At 49.0% G+C, this 13189-nt stretch overlaps 1 protein-coding gene across 3 annotated transcripts in view; it reads right to left on the bottom strand.

Moving 5' to 3' along the window:
* Window positions 1–13189, bottom strand: part of HDGFL3 (HDGF like 3) — an 81613-nt gene that overhangs the window by 37226 nt on the left and 31198 nt on the right. For all 3 annotated transcript variants that reach the window (XR_010590975.1, XR_010590974.1, XM_065559356.1), the window contains exons 2-3: window positions 6541–6617; window positions 2586–2724 (exon numbers count right to left, since the gene is read on the bottom strand). Coding sequence is in view for 1 of the 3 variants with exons in the window: in XM_065559356.1 (XP_065415428.1) it covers window positions 2586–2724; window positions 6541–6617 (216 nt within the window). In the remaining 2 variants the exon portion in view is untranslated. The remainder of the gene's footprint in view (window positions 1–2585; window positions 2725–6540; window positions 6618–13189) is intronic.

Raw genomic sequence — 13189 nt, 5'->3', positions numbered from 1 at the left:
ACGGAACGGTCGCTGAGACGCAAACGGTGTCAGGAACGTTCCCTCGACCGAGACCAGTACCGAGTCAAGGGCGACTGCGGAGATCCCAGCAGCGGCTTGCATCTGGAGTGTGGGGCCAATATTGGCAGTGCTCCTGGTACTGGCATGGACATGATGTCCCAGGCCGCCTGCAGGGCCTCCGGCGTGGAGAGCATCCGGACATCTGGGGAAGCCTGCTCTGACTGGGCCGGGCTACTCTGCTCGACTTGAGTCAGAGGCCTAGAGGCCGAAGGGGATCGAGGACTGCCCAACACAGGTCTAGTCTCTGCCCCAGATTTACTACGGTGCCATGGCGGCGTAGGCCTCGTCTTAGCCTTCTTGGCGTGCCCTGTGAACGGGGAGCGGTGCCAACTAGTAGATGGTGCCCGGGGGTCACCATGCACTGACATTGCGGTGCCCAGTGCCAACTTGGAGCGGCGCACTGAAGTCGGGGTCAACGCCGACTCCAAGAGGATAACCCGGGGCCTAATGTCTCTCTCTCTCTTGGTCCGAGGCTTAAACGACTTGCAAATCTTGCAGCGATCGCTGAGATGAGTTTCACCCAAACAGCTTAAACAGTCCGCGTGCGGATCACTCACTGGCATCGGGCACCTACAAGTGTCGCACGACTTTAAACCCGGGGTGCGGGGCATGCCCCGGCCCGGGCACACAACTAAACTAAACTAAAACTAATTGAGTACTAACTACAGGTCACATACACTGAACAAACAAGAGTTCTGGGGACAAGCTACAGCAAAGCTGGAGCAGAGCAGTTCCAAAGCACCTTCCCTGGCGGCAAGAAGGAACTGAGGATGGGGGGAGCGCGCAGCGCCCCTTATACCGCGCCATGGAGACGCCACTCCAGCGGTCGCGAGGGGCGCTTCCCTACGGGTATTGCTAGGGGAAAAACTTCCGACACCGATGCACGTGGCGAGCACACACACCTATTGTGGAATACACATGAGCAATCACTCGAAGAAGAACATATGATAGGGACAACTGTTAAATGCAGTCACCACTCCTATCAAAACCTCCTGCTCTGCCTTCTCCCCTCCCCAAACTTCTATAATGCTGTTAATCATTGTCAATGCAAAAATCCTCAGCCCATTGTCAAGTTAGAGGGCAGCACAGTGCTATAAAAATAAACAACAAAAGGAACTGGGCACCAAATATTCATGTTTACATAGAATTCAATACACACATTCTATTTTTTAATTCACCTATACCTGCTGCAGAATTTTCCAGACTACTGCACAGACCGAGGGGCTGTGCTGCATAATTAAGATTCCATTTGCCACAGATAGGGTGACCAGATTAGTAGTATAAAATATCGGGGGGGGGGGGGTAGGAGCAAAAAAAAAAAAGAGGGGGGGCGGAGCAAAAAAAAAAAGAGTTTTAAAGGGGCCTGGGGCATTAGCAGGCCCCGCGCGCTGCCCTTCCCGCGGAGCCTCCCGCCCCCTGGCCCGCCATGGGCATATGCGGGGCGCAGTGGGTCCGGGCGGGGGCTGCGGGGCGCAGTGGGTCCAGGCGGGGGCAGCGCGGAGCGGGCAGGAGTCGGGTGGGCGGGAGGGGCGAATCCCCGCTGCTGCCAGGGAGCCCCGCGCCTCTCCCTCCCGCTCACGGCTGCAGCTCCTTCCCGGCGAGACGCGCTTCCCGCTGCCCCGGGCACATGCGGCGCCCATCCCCCGCGCCTAGTCTCCCTCCCGCCTGGAAGGAGCAGCTGGACGCGCGCCGCATGTGCGTGGGGCAGGCTGGGGGGCACGTCCCGCTGGGAAGAAGCCGCAGCCGTCAGCGGGAGGGAGAGGCGCGGGGCTCCCCAGCAGCAGCAGGGATTCGGCCCACGCCCCCGCGCCACTCACCCAGCCCCTGCCCGCTCCGCGCTGCCCCCGACCGGACCCACCACGCTGCCCTGTGGGCTGCAGCAGCCTCCAGGCTGTGCTCCCAGCCCCGGGTGCAGCGGCCCGGGCAGAAGCCCTCTGGCGCGGCAGGGGGGTTCACAGCTGAGCCCCTCGTCTCCCTCCCTTGCCAGCTCCCCTTTGCCGGCCCGGTGCCTGGGTGCTGGAGCTGACTCACCAGCTCCAGGATCCAGGCACCGCCGCCACCCCCTCCCTCCAGGCTTGCGCCACCATGCTGCAAGCCTGGGAGGCAGGAGGAATGCTGCGTGGTTGCGGAAGAGGCGGGGCCAGGGCGAGGATTTGGGGAGGGAGCCAATGGGGGAATGAGAGGGCGGAGCCAGGGCGGGGGGGGGGGGGGCGCGAGCGCCAGAACGGAGGGCAAAATTTCTTTTTTGTCCAGTGTCCCGACCAAACATCGGGACGCGGGACAAAGCAGCAAATATCGGGACAGTCCTGATAAAATCGGGACGTCTGGTCACCCTAGCCACAGAGTATGGGATCATGCTTATCTTTATGTTATGCAGTTACATTTCCATCACCAGCTCAGAAACCCTTCAATACTATCCAAACCACGGCCTTCTAGCACCAGCTACCCAGTTGTTACACGGATAAGACACCTTCAAAAGGAATATAAGTAAGATAAGGAGGAATGGAAGGGAAGCTGTCATTTACCTGGTATCCAGTAAACTTGACTCCAGGGTTGTTTTCTATTTCCCACAGTCCTTCGTTAAATCCTTTTCGTTTGTTCGACTTCCCAAATTTATCTTTATATTCTTTATATGGGAAGAGGTCTTTGGGCCCCAGGAATGCACTGCATTTTAACAAAATTGACATTCAAAAAATATTGTTAGGATTTTTTCCCTGCAAGTTAAACACATATTGCAGATGTGTTGCCTATTCTTTTGTTCATCGCATTAAATTGTTACACTCTGGCTGATTTTGCGTTAGTGCTGTGAATCTGAATTTACAGATTTTATAGTCTTGATTCAGGACCTCAACTTTTGATGTTTTGAAATCATGCTGTGCATCTCTAAAAACAATTATTACTTAGTCTCATGTATTATATTAATTACTGCTGAGAATTCTGCAAATCGGGTACAGACTAAAAATAATATTGTATAAAAAATTTAAGTGCATGGAGAAATGCTAGAACCCATGAGCCAAAACCTACCCCTTTGTTATGTGGTCTTCATGGCTGTAGTATTTATGATTATTACCTTAGGAGCTCCATTGTGCTAGGCGGTGTACAAACACAGAACAAAAAGATAGTTCCTACCCACAAACGCTTACAACTAAGTATAACAAGAGACAACAGATAGGGGATACAAGAAAACAATGGGACGATATTGGTCGGCATTACTAGCAGTGCCATCAACACACCAGGTGCCTAACTGTTGCCAAGTTATTTTGTAGGCATCGCAGCTAAGAAACTTAGCACTACCCCCTTTCATAAAGCAGCTCTGCCGCAGGTCAACCAGTCCCAAAAATGGACATCACGGTGCAGGGAGGAAGAAATAAAATTAGCAAGAATTTACCTACAAAAACCACGGCTATAATTTGATTAGAAAATCCTACTCACATTCTAGGCGATTCCTGGCATAAACAAACTTTGGAAAATAAACCAATAATTTCATACATAAAACCTAAAACAACCATCATTTCTTCTTCGCTGACTATTTCTCGAAGACTGGTATTTTTACACTTCCATGGCCAATCATAATTTGTATTAAGCATGATGGGGCAGAAGCTATGAGCTTCACCATTAGAGAAGCTTCACCATTAGAGAAGCTTCTGCCCCATCAAAATAAGCTCATAGCTATGTAACCACTTTATCTTTTACTGTAACCCTTTTCCTACCTCCTACACACTTTTATGGCGCCCATCACTGTAGAGTCTCAGAGCTTCACAATCTTTCATGTGTTTAACCCCACAACACCCCTGTGAGGTAAGGCAGTGCTAATATCCCCACTTCACAGCTGGGGAATGGAGGCAGAGAGAGACTAAAAGACTTGGCTAAGGTGGCAGAGGGGGTCTGTGACAGAGAAAGGACTTAAACAAAGATCTTCATCATCCCATGCTAGCACCTTGACTGTTGGACCATCCTTCTTCCGACTTGTGCAGCTTCAGTTGAATTCAGCCTTGATCCTTTTAGCACTTATACATGAGTAACTTTATTGACAAGTGGTCCCATTCCCTCAGGGGCCTGAGAGCATGGAGACAGCTGCTGTACCGAGGCCTTAAACTGTAAGCTCTTTGGGGCAAGGACTTGCTCTTACTATGTATCTGTAGATCATCTAGCACAGAGGTGGGCAAACGACAACCCGCGGGCCACCTCCGGCCTGTGGGACCATCTTGCCTGGCTCTTGAGCTCCCAACCGGGGAGGCTTGCCCCCGGCCCCTCCCCTGCTGTCCCCTCACCCTCGCAGCCACGCCGCTGTGCGGGCAGCACTCTGGGCAGCATGGCTGCGCGCTCCTGCAGGGCAGAGCGTCTGGCTCCAGCCGAGCGGCACGGCTGCCAGACATGCTGCTCTGAGTGGCATGATAAGGGGACCGGGGGGGTGGATAAGGGGCAGGAGGTTCCGGGGGGCAGTCAGGGGACAGGAGCAGGGGGTTTGGATGGGGCAGGAGGTTCCGGGGGGCAGTCAGGGGACAGGAAGCAGGGGGGGTTGGATAGGCGTGGGAGTCCCAGGGGCCTGTCAGGGGACGGGGGTGTGGCTAGGGGTAGGGGCAGTCAGGGGACAGGGAGAAGGGGGGGTTGGATAGGGTGTGGGGTCCGGGGGGGCAGTTAGGGTTGGGGGGTCCCGGGAGGGTGTGGTCAGGGGACTAGGAGCAGGGAGGGTTGGATGGGTCGGGGGTTCTGAGGGGGGCAGTCAGGGGACTGGAAGTGGGAGGGGGTGGGGGCCAGGCTGTCTGGGGAGGCACAGCCTTCCCTACCCGGCCCTCCATACAGTTTTGCAACCCCGATGTGGCCCTCGGGCCAAAAAGTTTCCCCACCACTGATCTAGCACAATGGCACCTGGATCTGATGTGGTCTCTGAGAAATCCACACTTATACAATACTACTACTACTGTGGAGAATGTACATTTACTTAAAAGCTAACGAGTGATCTCCCAACATACAGATGATAAAAGTGACATCAGAGCAAAGAACTCCAAGAAGTTAACTTTCCTTTATCTCTAAGAAAGCATTCCCTAATTTTGCTGCTACTGAGAGATGTCTCTTCATATGGCCAAGGGCTCACACCAAAGCTATAGGGAAAACAATTACAGAGCATCATGTGAAACTCACCCTGACACAACTGAATTTATCTCATCCATAACATATGGAAATTTTAGTTCAGTTTTTACACACAAGGTAAAAAATAAAAATCATCCCAACCTGGGTTTGAGATCTTTGCAGTGTCCTTCGTGGAGGAGGATAGTTTTCACTGCTCTGCCGTAACAGAGATAACAAGACGCACTCTGCAGTTTATTATTAGTTATTCTTTATAAAATATGGAGATAACTGCAGAATGCGTTTCTGTTCCTGAGGTAAAAATCAGATCACAGACTAATAATAACTCTGAGGCAAATGAGGTCATTAGCCCAAAATTAAGCCACTGCAGAGTTAACAGTAAGCAATGTCTAATTAATATTATTCTTATTCTAAGATGTGGTAATTAACTATTTAGTGACTCTTTACTCCCACCCATTTCCCCCCTCCATGGCCCGACCCAGCTCAGTTCTTCCACCATCCCTTCTGTTCCACCTTCCTCCACCCCGCAACACAGAAGAATATTTATTTTAAGCACTAAGTGGAAATAGAGTGAGATTCCTGATTCAGCTTAGCTCTTTTTCCATTTGCCCACCACCAATCTTCTCACCCTGTCCTGTTCTATGTTTATGCAGAAATACAAGCTTACAAGGCCAGATTATTAAAAGTATTTAGGTACCTCATAGGATTTTCAAATGCATCTAGATGTCTAAGGTCCCACTAATTTCAATGGGTTTTAGGTGCTGACGGGCTTTTGAAAATCCCACCAGGTGCCTAAATACCTTTGAAAATCTGGCCCATAGTCAAGAGAAAATCCTTGCTCTTTCACTGACTTTGAGTCAGTTACTCCCCCCAAATTAATATTAACTTGAGCTAAAAATTGGAGCCACTCAAATTTCAATTAAGAAAAAACACTTTCTAAACCCCTCTTTATTGCTGAAGGGACAAATTCTGACCCCAGTGAAGTCAATGGGAGTTTTGGTACCAGCTTCAATGGGATCGGACTGAGCCCAAAAAGGTGTTTGAATATAATACATTCATCTTGATTAGCTCAAGTATAATGTACTTTTATCATAGATCATGTCAAAATGTGTACATGCAAGAAACATGGGCCCTGATTCCCATTGACATGCAGGCCCCGATGCACCACCCTGGCCCTGTAGGGTGGCATTCACAATCACACCCACGTTAAGGCTCCTTTACCCTACTAGAGCCAGTTTCAGGCCCATAGTATCTACTTCTAGTCTTACACTGGTTTCAATCAAGATTTACTCCATTAATGTCAATGGAGAGACACAGGAATAAGAACAGTTTGAGTGAAAGGAGATTCATGCCCACACATTTCAAAAGAAACCACCATGTTCATTCACTTACGTTTCATGAGTCCCAAAAAAGAAGATAGGGTATTTATTTGCTGGAGGCTTCACAGCTCCCTCAGGGAGTTCATCAATCTGTGGGATAGAAAGGGACACAGGACTGTTACCATGTTCCAGCCAATCTCAGAAGCCAGACAAACCACAAAGGTGTGATTGGAGATTTCATGACTTCTTGGAGGTCCCATTCTGTGCTTGGGGCTTGTTTATTTTAATTAGTTTATATTTTATAACAAGTGTATGTGTCTGCGAAGCACCTCAATGGCAAACCTGAAGAGTCAATTCCTCCATTTAGCCACAGAACAGGTACGTTAGGGGAAGCAATATGGCAACCTTCTACCACCCTGCACTACCAATGTATCTACCTATGGTACTTATCTTGTCCCCATAACCACAGTATCTGAGGGCCTCTCAATCGTTAATGTATTTATCCCCACAACACCCATGTGAGCTAGGGAAGCACCATTATCCCCATTTTACAGATGAGGACCAGACAGACTAACTGACTTGCCTGAGGTCACACAGGAAATCTATGGCAGTGGAGGGACTAGCACATAGGTCTCCTGAGTTCTAAGCTAGCACCCTAACCACCGGACCAGCCTTCCTCTCAACCCTCTTCCAGAGAAGCCATATCTCCTGTTCACCTGCACTGGGAATGATAACTTTATCTCCATGCCCCTGGTCTCTGCTGAGGCTACCAACAAGGCTACCAAGGAATGCTCCTTGTGCTGGGGGGGTCTTGTGAGGTGTGTGCTTATCTCCCAAGAACTGGACAGAGACCACCAAGCTCATGTCACACAGGTCACCAAGCAGAGAGATGGCAACAACTTTCAATACAGAACTAGGGCCAGATCCTCAGCTGATGTAAATCAGAGGAGCTCCACTTACTTCAGCCCAGTGGTGCCACATTACATCAGCTGATGATCTGGCTTCTGAGCCAGCAAGGAACCTGATTGTCTAAGACATTTCATGAAAACTTTTCAAAATTGCATCTATGATAATGTAAGTGTTAGGGATCTTATCTAAACTCATATAAAGGAAGAGCAAAGAGTGACTGAGGGTTCAGACTAGTAGCAAGTCCTTAGCTGAACTCAGTATGGCCACAGGCAAGAACTTCACGGCTATTCTGTGCATTCTTCAGTACCAGAAACAGATGGAGCGAAGGTTGTCCAGGATGTTACCTGAGCCCCCGTTTTCAATGAAATTCATAATATGTTTTAAATGAGCGCCCACCAATCAGATTATTTCCTGGTTAGTTCCTATTTTAAATACAGGTACCCGACTGTAACTGCAGGAAAAAGAATGTGGAGGGAAACATTCAGACCCTGCCACTCACTCACAAATGCAGACTGGTAGCAAGTCAGGGTTTCCATGGCTTTCAGACTGCAACAAATGTTATGCTACTTAAAGCTAGAAGTGTCTAAACTTCATAGTAACAAGGTCTATGATGATAGTTTACCAGGAGCCTAGGGGATGCACCCAATTTGCAGGAATGGGTCTAGGGTGACCAGATGTCCCGATTTTATAGAGACAGTCCTAATTTTTGGGTCTTTTTCTTATATAGGCTCCTGTTACCCCCAACCCCCATCCCGATTGTTCACACTTGCTGTCTGGTCACCCTAAATGGGTCATACTGCATCTTCAGTATGACCAGGAGAGAAACTAGGTCCAGAATGCGACAGACAACGCGGCTAAAGGGATCACTGAACATGGGATCACAGTGGCAGTCTCTGCGGGCTACACCTCCATATTAAATTTGAAGTCCAGCCAGGGCTGGCTCCAGGGTTTTGGTTGCCCCAAGCAGCCAAAAAAAAAAAAAAAAAAGCAGCGTTCGCGATCTGCGGCGGCAACTCGGCGGGAGGTCCTTCGCTCCGAGCGGGAGTGAGGGACCGTCCATCGAATTGCTACCGAATAGCTGGACCTGCCGCCCCTCTCCGGAGCTGCCGCCCCAAGCACTTGCTTGCCAGGCTGGTGCCTGGAGCCGGCCGGTGCCTGGAGCTGGCCCTGAATCCAGCCATGGACTGCATTGTAGAAAGATGTGGTGTACGGTGCCAGTGGAGTTTCTCATGGAATAAAACTAACAACTGCAAATCATCTGAGGAGTGAAGACTGATACTGGGGAGTGAAGAGATGCTTAGTGTGGAACGCTGACCAGGAGGAACATTTCTTACACGGAATCCCAAGGAAGGATATTCACATGACCCTGAGACTAGGGGATGGGGTGTTATATCAGATGATGTTCTGGACTCTGCAGGAGTAAGGATCCTCTCCCGAGCACTGTCTGCAGTGCAGTCAGACCACTTGCCACATTCCCTGGCACTTCTGTTGCCAGGTGTGAATAGCAGCAAGGGGGTGTTGAGTTCTCTCTCTGTCTTGCTGCTCACCTGTTGTCTATTCCTCAGTAAGTTCATCCACTGACTGACCACCCCACTGCCTTTGTGTCATTTGAGGAAGTCATCAAAGTGCTTTTCACTGCTCTAGAAAATTGTGCACACCATAATCTTTGTGAAAGTTATTAAACATAAATCTGCACTGGACAGCTCCAGGATGGGCTTGTGAAGCTCCCACTGCATTACATGTACACTCCAACCTCCCATTGTGTTGCCAAGGACCAGACACTTCCTACCTTCACTGACAGGGCTGTGACCCACACCCTTCAGAGTAATGTCACTAGATACCTATGGGGGTGGAGTCAATCTCTAAGGGTATGTCTACACTGTGATAAAAAACCTGCAGTACTGAGTTTCAGAGCCCAGCTCAGGTGACTTGGGCTCGCAAGGCTCCGGTTGCAGGGCTACAGAATTGCAGGGTAGACGTCTGGGCTTGGGTTGGAGCCCGAGCTCTGAGACCGCGCAAGGGGGGAAGGTCTCAGAGCCCAGGCTCTGGCCCAAGCCTGAACGTCTACAGTGCAATTTTACAGTCACTCAGCCCGAGCCCTGCGACCTGAGTCAGCTGACCAGAGTCAGCCGTGGCCATGCCACGGGTCTTTTATCGCAATACAGGCATGTCCTTAGTGTCATCCTGTTACTGCTGAACTCAAAGGCAAAATCTCCATTGAGGTTAGGGAGAGCGGAGCGCAGTAATACAGAAGGTTCTCTGTTCTTTTTCTGTTCAATAAGACTGTGCAGCCTGCCCACGTGAGACTATTAGGGGAAAACCTGCATGACCTACCATACAAAAGAGAAACATGTCGGGCCACTTTTGATTGACTGCTGAAGTGTAAATGCTGATTATTTAACTAACTGAATAACCTCAGCACTCCCTGCAAACGACTATTTTCCACAAAGGGATACTTAGGAGGACAGTAGCCACGCTGCCAGCTCCCCGCTGCTGAGCTCAGCCCCAAATCACTGCCATCCTCCAGGATGTTTTGGTTAAATCCACTAAAATTTGGATCTGATACTTCCCTCAGTGCCAGCAAGTGGGGGAAACCCTGAATAGTTCAAACCAGGAACAAAAGAGATAAGTGCACCCAGGCTAAGACAGTGGGCTATAGTCACAGAAACATAGCGACCGACTGGGGCATCTGTCTCCTACACTGCCTAACTGCTGCTTCGTTTTGCTTCTAAAAGGAAACGAACAGATTTTAAAGTGCCTGGTATAACCTGCAATCAGATCGGTGGGGTTTTCTGAAGCAAAACAGACGATGCGCTAGATCTTGAGCCACCCTGTGTGTGAATCTGATCTGTGCATCGATCACATCATAAACATTTCAATTACCCCTAAAATAAAGCAGGTGGTTTCAGATATCCAGTTTCCTCTCCTTTACTTCTGTTGCTTTCATCTGCTTAATGAAGAACAACTGCTTTCTTTCTAAACAAGCTTAGCACAGGAGCCCCTCCCAGCATTTGTTTGCTAGCCAAATGGCCCAGCTTTGGAGCCCTTTTACGGGGCTTGTGGTAACTAAATGCAATCTTTGAGGTGCAGGTCTGCAAGTGGAACATGCACTCCCCACATCACTAGTTGGTGCAGGGGTTTTAGTAAAGCATGTTGCTAAGGTCAACAAACATGAGTAACAGATCAGACCATTTCCTGCAATCTCCTTGAAAGACCTTATTGTCTTCAGTTTATGTATTATTGTGGGCTGGGATTGTATGTAACTTCTGTGGGGGCAGATGGGACAGACTATACTGTCTAGATAATACTGAGACTGTGTCAGACCAGTATGGATTTTTGGGACAATAAGTGTTAAGTGGATTTCCCGGGAAATCCATAGGGAGAAGTTAATGCAAAAACCGAGTCATTTGACACTATGCCCTCAAGAAAGGGCCATTGTCTGCTGATTACCTGTTACAGAAGGCCAAGAGCAGAGGCCCGAGCTGTATGAAGAAATGGCTGATCTGCCCAGCCTTGGTTCCGAAGCAAAGATGGATGAACTTGTAACCAAGGGAAAAACCTTGTTGTGGGGTTTGAAGGACTAAAACTTACCAGAGTTATAAGATGGAGTTGGGGTGACCTCTGGGGTAAGCCTTTTAGCATGTGTATAGGTGCTTTTCTTGTTTTAATGTTTTCTCTAAAGTGCTTTCATCTTAAGAATCGATGTGCTTGCTTAAAAGGAGCTGGGTGGTAACTTACAGCTGTGGCAATACACTGGTCATCACCTTCAGAGTGAAAGCAAAGTGCGGGCATTGGCCTGTTTAGGCAGCCTGGCTTGCTGGGGATATCACAGTGTCGAGCAAGGAGCTGTGCAGCCTTAAAATCCCTGGCCAGGAGGGAGTGAAACATGAGTCTCCACCCAGAGGAGAGGTGACTGCTGGGAGCTGGAAGGCTAAATCAAGTGCCCTTGGTGGGCCCTGGAGGATGAACACAGGTGCAGTTGTCCTGAAACTGCAAAAACACATTGTCAGGGTTCCCTCTCCACTCTGAGGTACAGATGTGGGGACCCGCATGAAAGACCCCCTAAGCTTATTTCTACTAGCTTAGGTTAAAAACTTCCCCAAGGCACAAATTCCTTTCCTTGTCCTTGGATGGTATTGCTGCCACCACCAAGTGATTTAGACAAAAATGCAGGAAAGGGTCACTTGGAGTCCCTATTCTCCCAAAATATCCCCCCAAGCCCCTTGACACCCCTTTCCTGGGGAGGCTTGAGAATAATATACCAACCAATTGGTTACAATGTGAGCACCGACCAAACCCTTTGGCTTTTAGGACACTGAAAATCAATCAGGTTCTTAAAAGAAGAACTTTATTTTATAATAAAGAAAAACGTACAAGAATCACACCTGCAAAATCAGGATGGAAGGTAACTTTACAGGGTAATAAAAAGATTTAAAACACAGAGGACTCCCCTCTGGACTCAGTTTCACAGTTACAAAAAACAGGAATAAAACTACCTCTTAGCAGAGGGAAAATTCATAAGCTAAAACAAAAGAAAATCTAATGCATTTCCTTGCCTTACTTACAATTTTTGTAATCTTAGATTCATCATTTCAGGTATGTTTTCAGGAGATGTTTTATCTGCCTGGTCTCTCGGCCCGGAAAGGGAACAACAAAGAGAGCACAAACAAAACTCCCCCCCAGATTTGAAAGTATCTTCCTTCCCTTATTGGTCCTTTTGGTCAGGTGCCAAACAGGTTATTTGAACTTCTTAACCCCTTGCAGGTAAAGATTCAATACAGCTGCTGAGGAGGGATTTTATGCTACCCTTAGATGTATGTTTCTGACACACATAAAGGACAATTTTGTCGTAATTTTTCATTCACAAATCCTTTTAGTTTATAAACAATCTCAATAAGAGCCCGGTCTTGCGGATCTTAATGGTGTTGCACAGTAGCTGGCTCCTCGCGTAGTATTCCCAACTGATTCCTGAAGGCTGGATTCCGCAGCACTTAACCCACAAGTAGCTCCACTGGAACCAAAGAGACTGTTTGGAGAGTGAGGTACTAACTCTCTGGGCTACACTGTGGCGTTTAAACCACAGCCCTGTCTGGGGGTAGTGCTGAGCTGCACATTCCTAGGAGAAGCACTGGTGAGACTGTGCTTCAGAGAAGCCCAAACCCTCATAGTGCTGCTTCTTGCACATGGGGGAGATGCAGTCTGCTCCATCCACTAGGATGGAAGAGATTGTTCCCTTGCGTGTGATGGCCCCACTGTGCAGGCTAGTGCAGAGTGGAGGGGGGGGGGGGCAGTGAGGCCATGACCCTGCCTCTTCCTCCCTGCCCCCCTGTTTGGGTGTTCAGCTTCCCAGCAGGCCCTACAGTCCCTGGAGCACAGGGGCTGTCACTATCAGCAGCCCCTGCACAGCCACACAAGGGAGGAAACATTTGGCCCTACATTTGGAATAACGGAACATTTCCTAAAGCTCCACTAACTTACACCAGGCCACCGAGGGGCTATACAGGCAGTCGCAGCACATGGTCATCCCAGCCACATCCTCTTTCCCTTAGGAAGGCCCCCTGTGCTGGTAGGTAGCATGGTAGTGCCACTGTTCTGGCTCTTGGCTGTGTGGCAATAACCCCATGTAGGGGGAAGCAATCAGTTGAGATGGTTTTCTGGCTGCTTGGTGCCATCAGAGCAGAAGCTGACCCATTATGTTTGACAAGGTATTCTATATTGCAAACATATTTTGCTATCAAGAAAACATGAAACAAGCAGGAAAGATTAACTTGACTATGCACAGATACATATGTGGACATAGACACCACAAGAAC

Source organism: Chrysemys picta, chromosome 10, assembly GCF_011386835.1.
Source record: "Chrysemys picta bellii isolate R12L10 chromosome 10, ASM1138683v2, whole genome shotgun sequence".
Classification (NCBI taxonomy): Eukaryota; Metazoa; Chordata; order Testudines; family Emydidae; genus Chrysemys; species Chrysemys picta.
This window is presented reverse-complemented; position numbering and strand designations above follow the sequence as displayed.